This window comes from Ciconia boyciana, chromosome 2 (genome assembly GCF_034638445.1).
Source record: "Ciconia boyciana chromosome 2, ASM3463844v1, whole genome shotgun sequence".
In the NCBI taxonomy this organism is placed as follows: domain Eukaryota; kingdom Metazoa; phylum Chordata; class Aves; order Ciconiiformes; family Ciconiidae; genus Ciconia; species Ciconia boyciana.
In genome coordinates, this window is record NC_132935.1 from 710,984 (window position 1) to 731,692 (window position 20,709).

The 20,709-nt window shown below is 53.3% G+C and overlaps 2 protein-coding genes across 8 annotated transcripts in view; one reads left to right on the forward strand and one right to left on the reverse strand.

Annotated features, from left to right (window-relative positions):
• BOP1 (BOP1 ribosomal biogenesis factor) overlaps positions 1-6,090 on the reverse strand; it is a 69,644-nt gene extending 63,554 nt beyond the window's left edge. Inside the window, exons 1-2 of one of the 2 annotated variants that reach the window (XM_072851739.1) lie at positions 5,994-6,090; positions 4,693-4,848 (exon numbers count right to left, since the gene is read on the reverse strand). In XM_072851739.1, the coding sequence (XP_072707840.1) occupies positions 4,693-4,848; positions 5,994-6,038 (201 nt within the window). In that variant the 5' untranslated portion in view covers positions 6,039-6,090. Of the gene's footprint in view, positions 1-4,692; positions 4,849-5,067; positions 5,248-5,993 lie in introns of those variants that run through there. The other variant, XM_072851740.1, reaches the window with a different exon arrangement.
• Positions 5,667-20,709, forward strand: part of HSF1 (heat shock transcription factor 1) — a 74,480-nt gene continuing 59,437 nt past the window's right edge. For 2 of the 6 annotated variants that reach the window (XM_072851744.1, XM_072851745.1), the window contains exon 1: positions 5,671-6,051. In XM_072851744.1, coding sequence (XP_072707845.1) covers positions 5,926-6,051 — 126 coding nt within the window. In that variant the 5' untranslated portion in view covers positions 5,671-5,925. Of the gene's footprint in view, positions 6,052-20,709 lie in introns of all 6 variants that reach the window. The other 4 variants (XM_072851743.1, XM_072851741.1, XM_072851746.1 and 1 more) reach the window with 4 other exon arrangements.

Here is a 20,709-nt window from a genome sequence, read left to right on the forward strand (position 1 = left end):
GTTGTCCGGGCTAGAATGAGCAGGCTCAGCAAAACGCGCAAGACTGTAAAAATCAGGCCTGGGTCTCTAAGGGGGGGAAGCTGACCTAGCACCGCTGCTGCTGAAAGGTGGTCTTTACCCTCCCACCCTCCTCTCGCTGCTCCCTGGGCGCCGGCTCGGCTCCGTCACACTCCGCAGGAAGCCGATTCAACCTGCTCACCTCGTGGAAGGGAAACTACCTCAGCAGGAGGAGAGACAGCTCTCGGTCACACCGACGAGGTGACCTGCCTCAAGGAAGCATCTTCTGAGACGCAGCAGAACCAGAAGGGAGAGGACAAGGCTGGAGAAGGGAAACATCCCCGCTCCGGCAGCCCTCGGAGAAGCTGCTGACTGCAAAGTTCATTAGCCTGCTGTGAAAACACAGCTTCAGAGAAGCTGCCAGGGAGGGTCCGCGCTCTGTATTTGCACTTTATTACCTAACTGCAAGGAGCAGGAAGAACTGGGGGCTGTCACCGCCACACGTAATAACGACAGCTCTGCGTTACGGCAGACGGCTGCTTTTGGCACTTACACATCACGTCCCCGACAGCGCTACGCTGTACTGGAAATGAACGCTGTATAATTTGCAACATATTTTAAGCTTAGGGCTAAAAATCGATTAAATTTCTGAGAACGAGCTAAACAAAGGCAGAAGAGACTGGCCTCCAGAGATACCTGTTCACAGGCAGGCTACAAATCGTCATTCAGCAGCGCTCCCAGAAGTGCCAAAGCCACCACACCAACCTACCAAACAAAAAAAGACACCTAAGGACTATAAACTTTTGGGCAAGCGTTAAAGTCCCCCCAAAGGAGCAGGGACAGGCCCCCTTCTGAAACAGCTGCTAACAGAGGTGGAAGTTAAACCATTTCCTCTCTCACCAGGGTTAAATCCCCACAAGGTCTCCCCGGAGCATTTCAGGGGCACAGCCCTGGGCAGCAGCGTCCTCTGTTCCCTTACAGGGAGCGTGGCTTGGAGGAGATCCTAACGAGCAGCCAAAGCCACGGATCAACATCAAGGGCACTCAGAGTCTGCGTTCCTTTTTGGAGTGCTTTTCTTTTTTGCGTTCCTGTAACTAAGAGCCTGACAATTCCGCTCTGCCAGGATAAAAACTTGTTTGGTGGCACCTGCAGACTGTTTAGGGTTTGCACATGACTTTGGCCAAACCACTCCTACAGAGCACAGTCAACTGCACAAAATGAACAAAACAAACGTGGGTGCTTGGGGCAGCGGGGGAGGCAGCGTACGCACAGGCAGGGGGTCGAGGCCACGACCGAAGAGCCGGCACAAGCCGATATCACAAATACCAGCTCAAGGGAGAGCAAGGTCTCGTGGACAGATCCTCCCACTGCCCCACGGCAGAGGAAACCGTGGCGTGGCAACTTACAACTCACGGTGAGTCTCAGTTCCTTACCCGTCACGCTAACAGCAGCTCCGACGCTTGACAAGCCCTTAGCTGCAGCCGCAGATGCCCAGTCAACCCTCCTATCTTGTAAGAAAAACTAATCCCCCAGCAGGTTTTGCCATCACAACCCATCCAAGTGAAATTCTAGCTTGCCTTTTAACAATGTTTTCATAACTAACTCCTAGTAAATTAAGCGGATTTGCCTACTGTAGAGCCGACGAACAGAAATCAAAGGTTTTAAGAGTCTGCAATTACGAGACCAGAATTTGTGAAATCTCAAACTTAAACATGTCTATCCAAGGCAAATAAACAGCTCTCCAATGCCAGCGAGTGAAACGGTGCCTAAGCAGAAGCTAGTTCTCTTCATTCTTGCCCCAAAGCCGTAAGTCCATTTTTAAATATGACAGTATTAGATGAACAGCACCAGCGCACTGCGTGCCCGCCACCCGCGCTGGCAACCCGGCAGTTCTCCCCGGCAGAGGAGGACACCGAGCGCCCCGATGACAGGCCCCGCTCAGAGCTGTCCTACGAGCACTCCTTCCTCAGGCCCTGCGTGTAGGGCCATTTTCTTCGTCAAAGTTTCCCACCCACGAAGCAGTGAGCACCGTTCCAAAGCTAAGAGCAAAAGCGGGATGCTGCGTAGAGCCAAGGAAAGACCCGAGATGCTCCTGCAACTTTCTTACTTCATAATTTACCCCTGCTCTCCCCAAGTTCCCCAAGTTAGAACGTAAAATTCTAAACTGCACGCAGCTCACGAAATCATCGAGTCGCTCTGAAAGCTGCCTGAGCTGCTGAAGCTTCTAACACTATAACGTAGCATTTTCAACCCATTTACTTATGGCGTTACGCAAAGGCCCTGTAAAGAAGGAAGAGAAGAAAACCTAGCTGCAGGAGGCTGTAGTTCACTGCACGCGGTTCACAGTTCCATCAGAAAGCGTGTAGGGTGCTGCGGATCAAAAAGGACAGAGGCACAGACAGTAGAATTATTTCCTTGCAGGACCCCAGAGAAGAAAAGGGTCTGAACAGCCCAAACTCCTGTGAAGCTCCCCACTGGGAAGGTGACGCCTTTGCAAGGAGCGTTCCTCTGTTCCCAACAGAAACAACAGGTAAACGTATTCCTGGCCAAGTCGACGTGTCTGATGTCTTTTCCCTCTGCGAAACCCCTTCAGGAGCCTTCCCCGACAAGAGGAAACCCAGTCAAGTCTCCGCTCCGTCTCTAACGCTCCCTGCTCAGGGCGGCTGCAGCCTGCGTCAGGTAACTCCCTTCACACGCAGCCCAGCAGCACACCGGGCTCCTGCGCGGCAGGAACGGCACCGGCTCCTGTCCTTCGGCTAGGACGTCGTTGCCTTTGCACAGCGAAGGACCAGGACAAAAGGAAATTGGGAATCTGACTTCACCGAGACGTCGCCACAAAACCAACAGGCTGCCCCTGCCCAAAGCGGCAGCGAGGCCAGAACCGGGACGTATGGCACGGCAATGGAGAGAGGGTTCAGGATCAACCTCCCCGACCTCCTCGGCTTCTGCTGTTCCCGCCGTAGCTCTTTTTTAGGCCGTGCTACCCGCACAAAGCGCGCGACAGTCCAGCGCAGAGCAGAGCATCGTGTCCAGCTCGGCCTGGGTTGCAACGAGACAGCGATGGATCCCAGTATCTGCAGATACTTTCTCACAGCCCGATAGCACTGCACGCGCTTGGACACTGAGCAAAAGGCTGAGGAATCGGGTGGGGTGGGCGCAGACCCAGCCCCAGCTCTCAGACAGACAGACGGATGCACGATGCGCCGGCAGTCAGTCCTGGCTTAAGCGAGCGTCCTACTGTCTACACGGCTGCAAACGCAGAGCCGAGAGCCAACGCCAAAGGAAAACAACGCCCGCTACCAGCCAAAACGCCTGTGCGGTGGCGGGGACTGATTGTTCCGAAAAGCAAAGCGGAACAAAACAAGGCCTCGCTTCCGCAGAGCGATTCCTGGGCTGGATCAGCCGCCGGGCCTGGCCCACGCCGTGGATTCGTAAGCAGCTGTGGAAGCACGAGGACGAAGGCAGCGTCAGGGTGGGAACAAGCGGCCGTCGACGGAGACAATCCAAGCAGGACGGCTGCTGAACAGCAACACCGCAGCCCGAGGCACCGCTGTGAGGTTCCTAAGCAAGTTACTAGAGGAACTTTCTACTCAATTTCTTCTCCAGACCTTGTTAAAGCTTCTACCCACTGTCCAAACGAATAAATAAACACCCGGATCCAGACAGCCAGGATAATAGCGAGGCACTTTCCGTTCACAGCCTAGGACGTGACCCAGGGCGAAGGAGGCTGCCGTGCCCGAAGTCCCAGGGATCTGCACGTTCATATCTCAAGACAAATTTGAGCGTGGTTTTTTTTCCACCAACCTTTGTGCCTGCACCTTCCGAAACAGAAGTGAGACTATTGTCTTTATAACAATTTTCGTAAAATCTACTACCTACAGGAGAAGCATCGCTACTCATCCTGACTCTAGAGACGCAAACTGGCACAGAAGTTGTTTTCCTGTGAACGAGCGAGCAGCTCTACGGCTCTCTACGCTGCTTCTCATCGCGTCAGGAAGCGGAGGAGCCACCTAACTTTGCACACCTATGGCTTCCTTCACGCTGATCCTGCTCCTCGCTGATCCTGCCGATCCCCGGAGACGGGCGCACAGGCCCCCTCCCTCTGGGGCCCCACTACTCCAGGTACAGCCCAGGCTCCTCAGGCCAACCCGGCGGTACCACAGCCCAGCCCCTGCTCGGGCAGCGACAGAAAAACAGCTAAAAATTTAAAAAAAAAAAGAAAAATCGAGATACTTCATAGGTCTGAACAAGGATCCTCGTCGCAGACGTTTCGCTGCGGTTTACGCGCGCAGCTCTGAGTTTGCTTTATCTCCACAGCGAGGGGCACCAACACCGGGCACGGGGCCACCCACGCCGGGCACGGGGCCACCCACGCCGGGCACGGGGCCTTCCTCGCACCCGTTCCTCCTCCTCCTCCTCCGGGCACGAGCGGTGGCTGGGGCTTGTATGGCTCTGCCTCTGCGTACCCTTCTTTTCAGGGCTCGGGGAGGCACCGCAGCCCGGCGGGATGGGACGGGACCGGACCCCCGGAGCCGCCTGCCCCCGCCGGGCCGCCCCGAGGCTGCGAGCACCTGGGGAGCTGCCGGGCCTCGCCCCCCGCCCGCTGAAATGGCGAATCCCGGCGGTCAGGGGTGACCCCCCCACGCACCGCGCTGGGGGGCCGGGAGGGCCCACGCGCGGCCGCTCAGCCCTTACGTGTGGCCGGGGGGACGAGCTGCCGCCGGGCCCTTCCTCCGGGCCCTCCTCCTCCTCCTCTTCCTCCGAGGTGCTGTCGCTGCCCGAGTCCTCCAGCCCCGAGTAGACGCTCTCCTCGCTCTCCGTCAGCTCCTCGCTCTCCTCGGCAGGACACGGCTGGAAGGGAACGGGGAGAGGCGTCAGGACGGCGGCGGAGGCGGCCCCACACGGCCCGGCCCGGGCCCGGTGGGGCCCTGGCAGCGCGGGGACTCGGCCCGGGCCCCCACGCTGCCAGAGCCCCACCGGGCCCGGGCCTGGTCCAGGCCCCGCCGCCGCCGCCGCCGCCGCAGCGCCCGTAACCATGGCAACAACCCCCCCGCGAGCGCGCGCCCCGACCTCCTCCATGGCTCCGTCCCGCGGCCCCGCGTGCGCCGCCGCCGGCCCCGCCGCGCACCACGTGCGCGCAGGTCAGAGGTCACGGCCCCGCCCCCCGCCGCTTTTCCGCCTTCCCCGGCCCCTCCCCCCAAGCAGTGCCCCCACGCCGCCTCCGGGGGAGGGGGGAGGGGGGGGAGAGGGGGGTCGCGGTCCCGGCGGGGGGGATAATTGGGGAGGGGTCAAAGGGGAGAGGTGACTCGGCGCTGCGCGCATGCGCACCAGCAGCGCGCACCGCATCGCCTTCCCGGCGGAAGGCGCATGCGCATAAGCAGCACCGGGCGGATGCCGGCGGGGTGGAACGCATGCGCATAGAGACGGGCGGCGGTCTCGGCGGGATGCGCATGCGCATAGGGGGCTGTTCCGCGGGGTAGGAGCACGTGCATAGAGACACTCAGCCACTACCTCGGCACAACTGCGCATGCGCACAGAGGGATGCCCTCCCGGGGGGGGCGCTGAGGGAGCGCATGCGCAACGCGCCGCCCCGCGCCCGGCGGTGACGGCAGCGGGGAGGGGGGCGTGCCCCCGGCGCGGGAGTGGGCGGTCCCGCGCATGCGCGGGGCGGCCCCGCGCGGGGGGCTTGTCTCGGAGGCGTCCCAAGATGGCGGCGGCCATGCTGGGCCCCGGGGGTTGCAGTGCGCAGGCAGCGGCCCGGCCCCGCGGCGGTGGCCGCCGGCGGCACTAAGCCCCGCGCCGCCCGCCCGCCTCGGCCCGCCGCAAACCCCACCTGGCGGCGGTTTCCCGGGGGGGGAGCCGGCACGCCGCGGCCTGCCCCGGGGCCTGCAGCCGGGCCCTCAGGGCGCAGCGGCGGCGGCCGCCGCCATGGAGGGGGCTGGCGCGGCGGCGGTGGGCGCCGGCCCCGGCGGCAGTAACGTGCCCGCTTTCCTCACCAAGCTGTGGACCCTGGTGGAGGATCCCGATACCGACTCGCTCATCTGCTGGAGCCCGGTGAGTCCCGGTGAGGGGACGAGGCGGCCGAGGCCTCGGGGCCCGGCTCCCGTCAGCGGGCGGATGCCCGCTGACGGGAGCCGGGCCCCGAGGCCTCGACCCAGGCGTGTCCGCGGCCTCCCCCGGGCTCCGGAGTGACTTTCCCAGCCGCGGGCCTGGGCCTCGCTCTTTACCGGTGTGTCACAACGTGGGAGCGGGTTCCTGTGACTCTCCCGGCCTCGCAGTCGCTCTTCCCCGCTCCTAATTAGAGGTGCTGCCTCTTTCCCCAGTGGTTATCCCGCCCGTGCACCTCATTACCCCAGCGCCGCAATACCTCGGGGGGAAATGAGCTATCCCGTGTACTTGAGGGGGAAAAAAGCAGCGTCCGGACGCTCCTCTAACTGTTTCCATGGCAGGGGATGCTCCACGGCTTTTAGCCGTGTCATTATCACCACTGCGATACAGCCTGTGCTGTTTCTGCGGCACTGGCCTGCTTTGTGGTTGTACCAGTCGCGCAAGTCCCCTTTTTCCATCTTTTCTAGCTGCTCGGGGAAGTTTTAAGTTTTGTCTAAAAGATGGTAGTATCTGGAGCCAAATGCGGCAAGCTGTTTTTCGGAGGCAGTTACATCTACACTGTTTACCTGAAATCAAACGGAAGAAGTTTTCTTGCTGTTTGGTTCCTAACCTGGCAGACCAAACAGTTAAGTAGAAATAAGTTTCGTGAATACTCGATTACTCTGTCGCCTGTATTGCCGTATCGCCTCACTTCGACCACAGATCAGGGGTTCACTACTATCGAGGGAAGAGAAACACGGTAATATTGGTGAGAATGGAAAAGGACTGTACAGAGGTTTGGCTCCAGATGGGAGCGAGGAGCTAAGATGAGTGGAACTGCTGCTCAGGATGATAAAACGTGAAAGATAAGGACCAAAATAAAAGCATAAATGCGCTGGGAATGTTTTTTTCATAACTCCTGATCGTAGCTGCTCTCCACCAACTCGAACTGTTTGCTTATCTGACTCGATGTGGCAGTAATGAGGTGACAGACCGGCGCTGTCTGTTTGCTGCAGATATTGCATTGCTCTTAACTGTGCAAGTCATCGCCTCTGAACGAGCGCCTTGTCCTGCTACTAGAGCAAACAAAGATTTACCGCCTTGCCTTTAAGGAGTTCATATTCATTTTTGTGTCGCTGAAATGCCGTGAGAAATTGCATTTAGGGGCAGGGGACGAATGGCATCGCCCCGTTCCCCGTGCTCCGGGGAGCTGCAGTGCACGGGCAGGTCGCCTTCCTCCTGGGGGGGGTGCGAGAGACGGCTTGGGGAGGCTGTGAAAACTTTGGGCCTCTGTTTGAATGCAGACGGATTCGCTGTTTGGACGGTGCTTGAGTGAAGCTGTGCCACTGGGAATGCGGAGTAGTATCCGTGGAGGTAGTATCTACATGCAAATCAGCATGCTTTTGCAAATAGGTGGATATACTTTGCTTATCTTGACAGGTAAAGAAAGTTGCCTGCGTCTTTACGTTTCTCCTTGCCCCAAAGATTTTTGCAAGTGTCCTGAGGGGAGAGGGAAGGAGGTGTTGGTGTTGAGGCTGGCCAGAGGAGTTCCTGAGTGCTCGCTCCCATCCCTTTGGCCGTTTGCTGCCCCTTCTTTGGTCCTATTGCTCATCGGGACCGTTTTGGTTTGGAACCTGGTGACCCAAAGCTGTCCTAGCCCACCGGGGGGGCAAGCAAGCTGCTGCTGGTAGATGAGAGTGAAAAGGTGGAGAGAGAGATTCGTACAGTGGTTTTGCATCTAACGAAGCAGTGTGCTGGGTGAGGTTGCTTTCCAGTAGCCGCCCAGTACGTGTTCTTGGCCTGCGCTAAGCACGCAATCTCCTGCGTTGCTCACCGGTGATAACCTACCTGTATTTACGGCGTGTTTGCTGTGTGTGAAGAGCAGCGTGATAGCTTGGACAGCCGGAGCACTGAGGTTCAGCCCGGAGCGAAACTTTATTCCAAAGCAACTTTGCAGTCTGAGACATAGATTTTTTTTTTATTTATTTATTTTTAGCTCCTTTCGACTATTGGTAGGTGGACAAACCTTCTAGGTCTTGGCAAGAGCTAAGGAAGCATGGTCTGGATGGATACAACCCTTAAAATGTATTGTTAAGTCTTAGATCCTGTTGATCTTCGCTTCAGAAGCGGGTTCTGCTTGTGTGGAATGACTGTGTCAGGCATCTGAGCTCCCTGTTACTCCTGGTGGTGAAAATAAATGTTCTGTGAGTCAGTGGAGTCTGTGAAAACTGGGGGAAAGACTGGGTCTTCCCCTAGGTCGTTCTCTAGCTTTTTTTGTTGTTGTTAATACAGGCTGTGATACAGAAACAGAGTAGTCGATTATCCTCAAGCTTACTCGGGTAATCAGTGGTTGATTATTCTCAGCTTACTGTTTTTAATTCCTTTCTTTCAGTTTCCTTTAATATAGATGGAAGAAATAAGCTGTAGGGGTTCAGGAATATGGATCTCCAGGTGCTTGCAGTAAGGAAGGGGATCTTTTTTATCTGTTTGAAGAGAAATCATCTCAGTAGAAAGCAGGAAAATAAACATAAGGGAGAGATAAATAAGCAGAACGCACTTTTTAAAATACAAAACTTCTAATTTGACTCCTTTTGAAGGTAAAGTCTTCAAATTTTATTTGTGATTCCCTGACACCCTTTTTTCCCATCACTTTCTCATCTCGGAAACTTCTCTCATCCCTACAGCTGACATTCATGGTTCAAACCCCCCCGGGTGTAGTGGCTGCAGGTCTGGAAGGCAGGGTGGCTTTTAGGTGTTTATCATGTCCTCGACATCAGCCGCTGTGACAGCCAGGTGTCTGCCCTGCCTCATCCATGAATCCCGCCCTGTTTTCTCAAGTGTAACGTTGCCGCTTTCCGTTCAGAGACTCTCGGATTTGCTGATCACGGAGGCCAAAAGTGTCCTGGGGAAGTACCCCAGCCTGCTCGCGCTGTTCCTGCGCCCTCACCAAAGCCTCTCCTCTCGGCCTTGCGGGCAGCCTGCCGAGCTGGATTTTTCCAAAGGGCACACAGAGAGAAATGCGTTTTCCTCATTGTTTCAGATCAGTCGGTGCTTCTCACATATACGGATGAGACGGCACCCAGCTGAACGGCTGGGCAGCAAGTTTAAAAGGCAGATATCTCGTAATGTCGCTCACAGATTGTGTAATCGCTCCCCACAATGATGGTGCGCAGGCCAAAACCATAGAAGAGTTTGAAAAGAGTTCAAGAAGGATGGATTGTTTCCTTATAAAACACAACATCTGGATATAGTTTCTGCCCTCAGAAGTACCAACACTGCTGTTTGCTGGTATAAGTTTGTTCGGGAAAGTCGATGATGTCTTGCTTAGGCTTTTCCCCGAGCATCTCGTCCCCCTGGGCCTTAGTCTGACCTGGGACAGCAGGTCTAGTTAACTCTGCAGCAGATTTCTCCACTGAAACAACCAAGTTGAAGTATATTTGGGACAGAAATAATATGACTAATCGAAGACTAGTTTATTTTTACATTATTTGCTACATTTCCTCCCTCTCCAAGGCGTGCACTCACCTCAACTAGGAGTTAGCTGCTGCCAAAGACCCGGGCCCTGCCCCTGCCCCCATCTTGGCATCTCTGCTAGTGATGGTGGGGCCTCGGTGAGTTGATTCAGCTTTTTGTCCTCCACAGGTTGTTGTTTTTTTTCCCCTGGCTATTTTTCTGTTGAACGGGTGAGTTTTAGTGACTCGTCCTGCTGCCATGTGACTGCTAGAGGTGATGGGAAAGCGTACCTGGGGATGGCAGGAAGAGGGGGACAACCTTTGCAGGTAGCAGCCACCTTTTTAAATTGAGTTAGTTGGAGGGTGGATGGGTTGTGAGTCTCTGGAGGCCGGGAGATGCTCTGAGGAAGCAGCGCTGCATTTGCTCTGTTCCTAGAGAAGCTCCTGCTTAGGTATCTTCTCTTGGCTGCTGCCACGCGTAGACCTCTGTCCTGGCTTGGGAGGCAGCTCTTGGGTTAACACTGAACCTTCCCCGCCTGCTTCCCAGTGCCAGCTGTAGCACTTGTCCTGTTCTTGGTGAACTGAGCTTGTGAAAAGCTCAGAGAAGCGCCAGAGCCAGGAGGGCAGGGGATGGAAGCTGTGCCCGCTTCGGTGGCAGTATCTTGGCTGCGTCTTCGGCTCATCTGTGCGACACCTCACGCTGTCTGCTGGGGATCTGACGCCCTCCTCTTCCCTCCTGGCAGCCCTGAGTCTCATCGGGATCCGGAGGGAGCTGTACCAGGGAGCTCAGCTGGCAGAAAAATGGTTTTGCTTTTACTTCCGTGGACTGACGCGATGTGGGCTTGGGTGAGCGTTAGGGCCAGCGGAGGTGAGTCAGGGCCGCTCCTTGGCGTCAGCAGGGTGCTAGGTTGGCATGACTGCATGCGAAACCATGGCTGATGGTGAAGGTCTGCGAGATAGCCGTGTTTACCTTGCAGTGCTAGGTACAGTGGGTCCGGTGGCAGTTTTGGCCCCTCCCGAGTTAAATCACCTCAATGAAGAGGCAAATAGACGCCCGCTCAAGAGCAGGCAGGGTGAGGGCCTCCCCTTGGTGGTGAGGCCGTAAATCAGCACAAGCGGCAGCGTGCAGGGTCACCCCTTGAGAGGTTTGTAGGTGCAAGAGGGTGGGGGCGAGGTGAGGAGAGGTGCATTCGCTCCCGCTCTGCCCGGGTTGTCCTGTCCACCCTGTGATCGTTGGACCCTCCGCTGAGCCTGTTCCACCGGCTGAAGTGAAAGAGCTGAGCTGGTTCAGAGGGCTCCTGGGGGCTGCAAATAGCGAAAGGTGGATGAGGGACGGAGCGAGGCCTCCGTTTTTCGCAGCCGTGACCTGTTTTTTGGCTGGCCCTGCATCTTGTGAAGTCATGCCTTCAGAGCATCCTGTTAGAGGGAAGGGATACAGGCTTGGGGGGAAACCAGCCGCTACCGCTTCGCTGTTCTATGACTCATCTTGAAGGGAGCGTCAGGTTCCGAGCCATCGGCTCGGTTCTCTTCACTTGGGGAACAGGGACAAAAGAGGCGGGGGGGAGGGTGTGGGAGAACATGAAGAAGCTCCTTCGTCCTTCCAGGAGGAAGCCATGAAATTCGGTATCCTGCCCAGAGTCACTCTTGTCCAAGCCTTAAGCCTGAATTTAGAATATGCTGAGCTGAGGCTCGTGGAGCCTGAGCATCAGTCCTTGTATCAGCAGTCGAAATGAAACCACCCGCTGCTGGCAAACCCCACGTACCCATTTCTGCTGCAGCAGAAGCCCGGATTCCGGTACAGGAAAGTCTGTGTGGTGAGGCACGGGGTGCTCCAGCAAGGCTGTGGGTGTTACTGTCCAGAGCAATATGAGCATATAAGGGGCCCTGAGGCTTGCCCTGATTTAGACCTAGCGAGGTGGCTGGACTATCCGAGTGGGTGACTCAAACTTGGAAAGCAACCAGATGTGAAACAGCAAGCCCTCCACGGCACACTGGCCTTAAGCAAAGTATGAGTGAGGTGCTGCTTCCATGCAGTCGTGTTTCAGTCTGATGGCTCCGTTAATGCTCTCGGACGGTGGAGGGGAGCAGAGTGCATGAAATAACCTCATCAGCAGCTTGTTTTGCCTGTAAATATGTACACGCTTTCTGCACAGCTTGCCAAATTCGAGGCCAGCTCTCATGAGGTCAGTGCCGAGGTCCTCGCCTGCGCTAGGAAAATTACTCTTTGCTGAAACTGTCTGTCACCAGTTGGGTCCTTCAAGAATCCTGGTGGCTTAACTCTTGGTGTGCAGGAGACACCGCTTACCTCCCTGCTGTTCTCAAAACCGGTGTTATCTCAAGGCAAGGTACCGCTTTGGTGAAGTATTGCATGGAAAATCTGAACGTACAGCTGGAAGCGAGGAATGTGCAGAAGAATTCCAATACCAGCTTGTGTCTAAAGAGTTCTGATTTACGGTCTGTGAAAGTTAGCTGAAAATCGAGGAATCGGGAGGAGGAAGGCTTTATAGCTGCCAAGCTGTGAATGGGGCAAATGTGAGGTTTTTTCTTATACTTAATCCCTCACGTGCATAGGTAATAGCAACTTTCATGGTTTTGCAAGGGGAAATTGATCTGGCCTAGTATATAGGCTGAGGGTTTGTTAAATAAGGCATTGGGCTTTTAATAAAATAAAATTCAACCATTGTTCAGAGCTTTTATGTTTGAATTACTTTCAAATTCTGTTTGCAATGCAAATCCAAAATAAAACTTACTCCAGTGAGCATGGCGATCAAAATAAAGTGCATATTTTTACAGGGCAATGATAGCTGTAATCGTGTTGGATTTCCGATTGAGTTTCAATTCAAGGATGTGAGCCTTTAAAGGTTGGGGTTTTTTTACCTTAGTCAAGCTAAAAGGTTCATTAGGATCACAAGGTGAAGGTCCAGTGTTGGGTAGGAGGTTAAATAAGGGACTTATTAAGGGCTTCAAGAGGTAGCCCTTAATGGAAAGCCTCTACCTAGAGCTGAAGAGCGCTGGTAGCCAAAACCACTGGAACTGCTCTAAAAGCTGCTTGGAGCTGGCTTTGGGAAGGTAATCTGCTGACATGTTGCAAAACTGAACGTTCAGGAACTGTCCTTTGAAACCTGGGCCTTTCAGATTTCTGCCTCGACCAAACCTTTTCCCTCTTTAAATAACTTTGCCAACTTTTTGAATGCAGATGGCGTTGCTTGTCCTCTTCCCAAATGGCACAGGAGCTCTTGGACCGCTTTGAGGAGCACTTTTCCAGTGCAGCGATGTTTTTTGGGCGCAGGCTGCGTAGCGGTGATCCTGCACGGTCTTGCTCTGCGCTCGTTCATGCCGAGCACTTCGTTGCCTTCCTAAGCGGCTCCTCTGCCCTGCCGTGCCCCGGCAGCAGCCGGCAGATCTAACCACGTGCTTCTGCTATGGGATCGCTCGGTTTTAGTCGCAGGATCCTGCCCCGTGCTTGCACTGGCTCTGGTTCTTGTTAGACCCTTTTATGGACCGCCTGAACACGGTAACACCTGATTTTCTTTGTTTTCTGCTACGTTAGGGTTGCGGCAGCTCATGGCTGTGTTCAGTGGGAGCTGCTGCTGGCTGAGGGTGAGCGCAGATGTGCACGACAGGGAGCCGGGGGAGGCAGAGCAGCCCGGTCCCGGTGCCAGCGGCGAGTCGTGCCTTAGTTCCTTGTGCCTCGTTGAACTGTAACCTCTTGGAGCAGGAGAGAGATTCAGATAAATTGCGTAAACTAGAACGTGATATGTTCTGTGTGGTGGCGTTGGCTGCGGTTGCTAATCCAAACGATGCAACCTGGGTTTGGGTCAGCTTGAGGCAGAGCTTGGAAGAAATTTTATCCCGGTAGATGTCGACAGTTTTCCCCGTTTTTCTGCATTTCGTTCATCGAAGAGGAACAACACTGTCAACTCTGCGCATGGGCACTTGGTGCTGAGTGCACAGAATGTTAAATTGTTAGTTATAATTGGTGATTAACGTGAATAAATTACTTCAGTGGCTGGTCTGCTGTGGAACTTAAAAATCTAACTCTGTTGGATCCCCTAGTAATTATATCAATTACTGGATAAAGAGAGCCTACTGCAGGTCCCGCTGTACTCTTTGGTGCATCCTCCTGCCCAGTATTCTTGATTACAGAGGCTAAGGAATTTTCTCAGCCTCACTCAATGAAAATTTCTGTTTTGACCCACAAAGGAGTGATTATTCCTTGCCTTTTTCTAGGTTTAGGACTCCCTAGTCTAGCCCAAGAGGATCTCTGTTCTTGTGGTACCACTTCCAGCACAGCATGTTTTCACTGTCGCTTATAAAGACTGGTGAATAGCTAATTTAAAATCCCTTTGTATATGCCTAAGTTCCTTCCTTATCTTTTTTTTTTCCCCTTTCACAATGTATTTTTCACAGGCTGTATTTTCTCTTACCTTTAATATGTTTTTTAAATAGAAGTGCAGATATCTTTGCTCAGCTCAAGGCTCTAACCTACCTGACTCCAGTAACTGCTGCACAGAAAATGTATTACCCGTGGGCAGGTCAGGACTAACACAAGATCCACAAGGCAAGCGAAGAGCCAGCAAAAAAGAAGGGAAGTGTGTTGTTTGAAAATACTTTTGCTAAATTTTAAGTGAAGTTACTGGCTGGGCTCCTCAAGATTCTCGGGGTCTGTCTGCTGTAGTTCTTTTAATGATGTTGGCATAAAAAAGGAGTATCTGTGTGAATTGAATAACGTAGGAAGGCGGCAGCATCGCGGAGCCTTATCTTGCCGGAGGACTTGAGTAAGTCCTGAAAAAGCTGCCGTTAGGAGTGGCGTGACCCTACTCGTATGAAATGCAAAGTCATGCAAGTAAGTGATTTTTGCTGTCTTCTGGGAATTCGTTAGTTATGCCCGCAAATAGTAGTTTCTTTCTGATGAATTTGATCAGGGTACTTTTCCTGCTTCAAAACCAAAACCGCACTTCCGTGCCTTTTTTACGCCTGTGCGTATGTGAACTCAGTTACCTGATGTGGTTCACAGCATGGTCCCTAGAAACCAGCTGGGTTTTGGCAGCACTGCGTTTCAGTCGGGAACAAGCAGTGGTGGTGCCTGAATATCTTAACCCATGCTTTGATGTAGTTTAGCAATATGAAACCATGGTCTGAAAGTTACGTTTCCTTGGCCCGGCAAAACAACGGATGGAAAAAGATAAAGCCTAAATGAGTGGGATCATGTGAGTATGAACTTCCCTTAACAAAAAATTGTAAGTGAAAAATAAGGAGGGTTCTGGGTCTGCGCTCTAGAAGGTCTTGTGGCATCAAAAAAGAGTGGAGTTGGAATAAATCTGTGAATGCAGTTGTGCTGCGATAGCTTGGGGCTGAACCTGGTCACCCACAAGGTCTCTTCCCGTCCCGCGCTGCCTGGATAAGCAAGACGCTGCTTCATTACCTCCCGCCCTGGTAGCTCGTCCGTGCAGGATTTCTCATTCTTGCCTTCCCAGGAAGACTGTGTGTAGCGGGAGCCGGCGATGCTCCGCCACGCTTGAGCAGAATGGGGCCGGTAAGCTGAAGAAACAGTGTAATGGTGAACAATAACAAAAATTGACCTTTGATTGATCCGTTCGGTAGGTGGCTTGTCTGAAGTTGCTAGAAAAAGGCTTAGCGTTGATCAGCAGCTTCGACCTTGGTTCTCCCAGTGCCGTGTGTGCGACAGAGGGATTTTCTGGTGGACTGTGCTTTTAACTGTCTGTCAGAAAACTTCCTTCCTGCGCTGCTGATGTCTGAGCTCTTGCTAAACTGGTAAAATTTCACCGTGGAGGTTGCTTGCATTAAGTCCCCTTGTGTATGTAAGATTGTCAGCACCTTACACATTTGTTTGGATTTTTTCTTGTAAGCTAAAGCTCGTCTCCTCCACGCCATTCTGTGCACAGAAGAGGAACGCAGTCAGACCCCAGGTGGTGACGGGTGTCTGACAGCAGTGTAGGTAAGCTTTATGAAAAGTCAGTCTTTAAAAAGACAAGTTTCAAATCTCCATGCTGGAGATGGTGACTTGTTTAGATTTTTGGGCTGGAGCAGATTCTCTTTCCATTGCGCCGAAGCTGGAAATAGGGCAGTGATTGAACGTAGCCCACGCGCAGTCAACACCAGCGTGTCCTCTTTCTGTACCGCGGTGGGGAAGGAGAGTTTCTTTCCTCGAGTTACATGACTTGTTTCCCAAACGTGGCATGAAGAGTCTGTAAACTGTTTCCTGCGGAGGCGAACACATGGCCACGGAGGTCTGGGTTTTCACATGCAGTCTGGGTTACTGAAATTCAGTGATTGTAACAGCGTGGTTTCTGGGGCAGCTGAGCCAGCGTAACGATCAGCCCCTCCTTGTCCTGTCTCCAGTGCTTATCGGATGGGCTGTGACCGGTTCAGCTCCTTATGGGTCCCTTCCAACTTGAGATATTCTATCATTCTATGAGCTGTCTGGCCTCACAGGAAACCGCTGTAAGGTTTCCATTGCTGAATTAGTAAGTTAGGTCAGGTCTTGGAGGAGAAAGTGAGAGGAATCTGTGGAGCATCACGGTCTGTGCAAAGTGATGAAAGCACACAGCTGAGATCAAGGGGAAGGGGAGGGAGGACAGATTTTTGGTTACAGCATGCTGCTGCAGAGGTTCTGCTCATCCTGCCTTATCCCATCCTGAAACTAAATAGGATGATGTGCGCAGACCCCAGCTAGCGCGCTAACCGGCTGTGCCGGCCGTCGCAAGTACCTTGGATCCAGGACCTCCCGTTCCTTCATTGGAATGGCCTGCTTCTGCTGCCACGGTCGGTATCGACTTTACACACTGAATTTTTGTATTTCTAGCCAAAAGTACGTAAGTCTTAGCAAGGATAGGCATCACTCTGTGGCCTTGCCTCTCAAGCAGCTGTGACAGGACGGTGTCCTGTGTCTGCTGCAGGCACAGTCGCCCAAGGTAGTGTACCCATGAGCTGTGTGGAAGGTCACACGAAGGCTGGCCTTCACTGCGGACGTGGTCAGTGCTTTGGTAGCCCCCAGTGCAGGTACACCTAGACACAGTTGAGCTCCGGATTAGTTCTTACGAAACTGTAAATGTGCTAAACTTGACAGTTCTTAGCATGTGGTGAGGATACCTCTAATTCTGTCTCTTTGGTTCTTGCTGCTTGGGTCTAGCGACTTCCCGACCATCTTCAGCCCAGCTGGGTACAAATGCTTCAGTCCAGCGCTGCGTTCGGCAGCCGTGCCGCGGTTGGCAGGTGGGTCTCCCCCTTTTGTATACGAAGGGTGTCTTCTAAACAGTAGGTCAGGTGCTGATAGCAGGAGGGTTTATTTTTTGTGTATTAAAAGGTCTGTCTTTCAACACTCGTATCTACTGGAAAATGAGGCCGGTTCATTTTGCTTTAAGTCAGTGTGTCAGCATTTCTGCTCAAAGCGGTGTTTGTACCTACCCTTGTACCGACACAGGGCTGTGGGGCTGCACGTGTAACTGCTGGGGGACTGGTCCTAGCTAAAACTAACTAGACAAAAAACCTAGATCATGGAATAGTTTAGGCGAGAAGGGACTTCTGGTGGTCTCTAGCCCCAGCTCTGACTCAGAGCGGGATCTGCTCTGGGGCCAGACCAGGTTGCTCTGATCCTGACCCGAACTTGCTCCTCTGTATCCCACCACCTTGTAAGTGACATCACCGCTTGTGCCTGCCTTATGGCTGGGCTCTGCTCCTGTCTCCTTCCCTCACAGAGCTGCTGGTCCTTGCTGCTCCCCGACACCCCGAAGCGGTCTCTTCCCCAGGCTGAACAAGCCCTCCTCCCTCAGCCTCCCCTCTCCAGGCAAGAGCTCCGGCCCCATCACCACCCTGGTGACCCTCTGCTGAATTTGCTCCAGTTCATCTGTGTCTCTGTGGTACTGGGGCCCCAGGCTCTGCCCGCTGTCCAGGCATTACTTAGTGGGTGCTGTGCAGAGGGGGATAATCCCTTCCCGTGATCCCCTGGCTGCGCTCCTGTCCTGCCCGGGTTGTTGATTCGTGCAGCCCAGGGTGCTGTTGGCCCCTTCCCTCTTGCAAGGGCACGCTGCCGGCACGCTCGGCTCTGCCTGCCGGGACCCCCGGGTCTTCTGCACAGCCAGGGCCAGCACGACCGACTGCTTTTGTTGTGGTGAGACGGAGCAGGTAGTGCCGGGCTCCAGGAGCTGAAGTTAACAAGGCTGAGTTTCTCACAAAAGTTGCTGTATTTGGAACGGGAGGAATACGTGTTTCGGAGCGGGATTCGTGACACCCAGCAAACTGTGAGTCTTCTCTGGTCCCAGCACCACGCATTTTAACCAAATGCTTATTAATGACTGATGCTTATTAACCAAATGCTTATTATTAACTGAGCAACCCCTGGAACAGGAACCAGAACCCACAGTTTTGCTCCCTCCACTTCCACCCCTCCGTGGGAAGCCTCGCCGTTGGCCTTTGCACCAGGGTTTCATTTCCTCAGCTTTCTCTTCCTCGCTGGCCCCTGGCCGTTGTAGCTGCACCTCCTGGGGAGCCACCAGTCGTGTGCTTCGGAGCAGGCCGTGGTGCAGGAGGTGTCAGCCTTTTCCCCTGCGAGCTGTGATCTGAGCATCTCTGAAATTGTCCGTACGTCCCTTGAGAAGCCCAGGGAAACCCATTCCGTCAGCTCCGGCCGCTTTAGGCGGGCAACAAGTGCACTGCTACAGGAGCCTTCAGGTGCTTTGGTTTGGTCGAGCTTCTTAGTTGGCACTTGACGTGTACAAGTGTTGAGCACCCTGAAGGGATGAAAGCTCCTGGGCCAGTTTGGATCCTGCCATGCTGGCGCTGGTGCCCGAGGCCGCGGTTGGGTGGTCTGTGCTTTTGCTGTGCTAGTGAAAGGGTTTGCTCCGTCCTGTTGGTGGTCCTTTTGCTGGAGGTGGCTGCTTCTTCCCTTCCCTCTCCCTCCCCTCCCAACATTTCCGTTTGCTGGAGTGCTCCCTGAGCTGCTTCCACGACCTGGGGTCGGCGGCACCTCCGGCAGCAACCAGGACGCTGGGTCTAAGAAGGCAGCGGGGAGCCAGGGAAGGCAAGGTGCCTCCAGCAGCATCCGCCTGGGAAGTCCACGTCCGTCTGACCCCGAGGCCCCTGACCTGCGGCGAGGTGGCCAAGTTCGGCTTGTCTAAGGGCCGAGCTGCCTGTGAAGCAAAGCCTGAACCCTCGCAGGTCACACGCAGTATTTTAACATCGGTGAGGTGCTGCCTGAGTGGAACGGGCAGTGAGTTGTCCTCCTCGCAGGCTGGAGCCCCGCAGCCTGCTGCGCGTCTGGGTCTAAATGTTTTGGGATAAAAGATAGCTGTCCTGGAGCTGGGGTGCTCTGAATCAGCCCAGAACAGTGCTGCTTCATAACATGTCTCGTCTTTAGGGTGGAAGGTGAAAGAAACAGGTACATTTTTATAATTCCTGGGTTTCCAAGGCTTAAACAAAGTCACTCTATTGTTGGAGAGGCATGAGGAACGGCTAGTTAATCTTCATTGCGGGGACATAAGAGAATTTCATGGCATTAATCTTGCTCTCGACAGTGGTGGAGCCAGAAAGTTCCTGGGGGTTTTTTTTCTTGATTTGTTTGGGGTTTTTTTCCATATCTCAGATGGTAGCTATGAAGGTTTTCATAACTTTAATGATCAGATTTAACCTGGAGTTTGAGAATCGTCAGATCTTATGCTAGTCTCATAAATCTGAACATGAAGTTATTTTTAAAAATAAACATTGTCATCCCATTTTTTTTTAGTATCTGCCATAGTTGATCAGCTTTCATTTTGTAAGGATTTCATTTTCTGGTGTGACTTCGTAAGACTCCACGACTTGGTTTTCTATGCTAAGTCATGGTTTTGCTGCTGTCCCTCCCGTCTGGGTGATTTCGCTGCACCGCAGGGATCAGTATTTCCATTTTCAAAATAGGTCTGGCATGTCAGATGCTGGGAAATAGTATTGAACCTTTTATTTGTTGCTCTAAAGTAAATATTTTCCTGGATTTTCCTGCTTATTTCACAGACTTAAGTCTCTTACAAACTGAATGTACAAATATGTAGAAGATCTCAAGTTATGCTTTAGAAATGAGATTTTCTTTCTATCGTGATGCGGTGGTAAGTGACCCAGATTCTCCGGTGCTCTGAGCCGAAGCCAGCTTAGTGCTGGGCTTCAGAGCGATCACGGTTATCAGAGCTTCCAGCTCACCTGGGCGTGACTGCAGCATTTTTTTAAACTTTATGATTTTCTATTATTTTTGAAAAAAAAAAAAATATATTCAGCAGTACATTAATCAGAAATAATGAATATGTAAAATCACTTTAGCGGTTCTTTAGAATCTTTCAAACTGGGGCCTGCCTACCGATGGCGATAGGTGGAAAACTGTTGGGCCATGTTATTTCTAGCCTGTTATCTGCAGAGCAGCTGGAAGATGTGATGGGTAGCAACAGGACAGATAGCGAAGGGATTCCTCAGATTAATTTGATGGGGGAGGAGGGAATGCCTGCAAGTACTTAAATGTATACTGTCCAGTGTCTTTAAGCTTCACATATAGCGTGGAGGATGGAAAGGCGGAGGCCGGATGATCAGGGTTGTCAGCTGGAGGAGACGATAGCTTTTCAGTAGCTGGTTTTTGGACGGCTCGCTGTTCTGGACGCTGCTGCGCACCGCTGCTGTGCCGGTGAAACTGCCCGGCCGTTCCCGATGGATTCACTTGAAGATGGTAAAGAGGAAAACCTGGCTGTTCAGAGAGAGGCGGCAAGAATAGGCATGCTAAAAGGTTGCTCTGGACATTCCGTTCGTTGTTGTAGATAGCAAATAACGTGGTCTGGGGGAAGGAGCAGAAGGTTCAGAGCAAAATTTTGGTGTGAAACCTCTGAAACTGCTGGACCGCATCAGGAGCTGGAGGGTTCGGGGCAGCTCTGGGGCCGGAGGCTCGCGATGCTCCTGAAGGGAAGGCTGCAAAGGGGTCTCATCCTGTGGACAGCTTTAATGTTTTCAGATTCACAGCTCTACTTGTAACTGTCCGTGAAGAGACTTACAGCCGTCATCCTCAGTCCCGTTCTGTCATTTTTGGCCCCTTAACCTCAGCCGTTCGGTGCCGTTGATTAACAACAAAGTTTGAGCAGTTTATTGCATTATAGAACTACTATTACTGCTGTAAACAGAGTGAAAAGATGTTTGCTAAGCACAA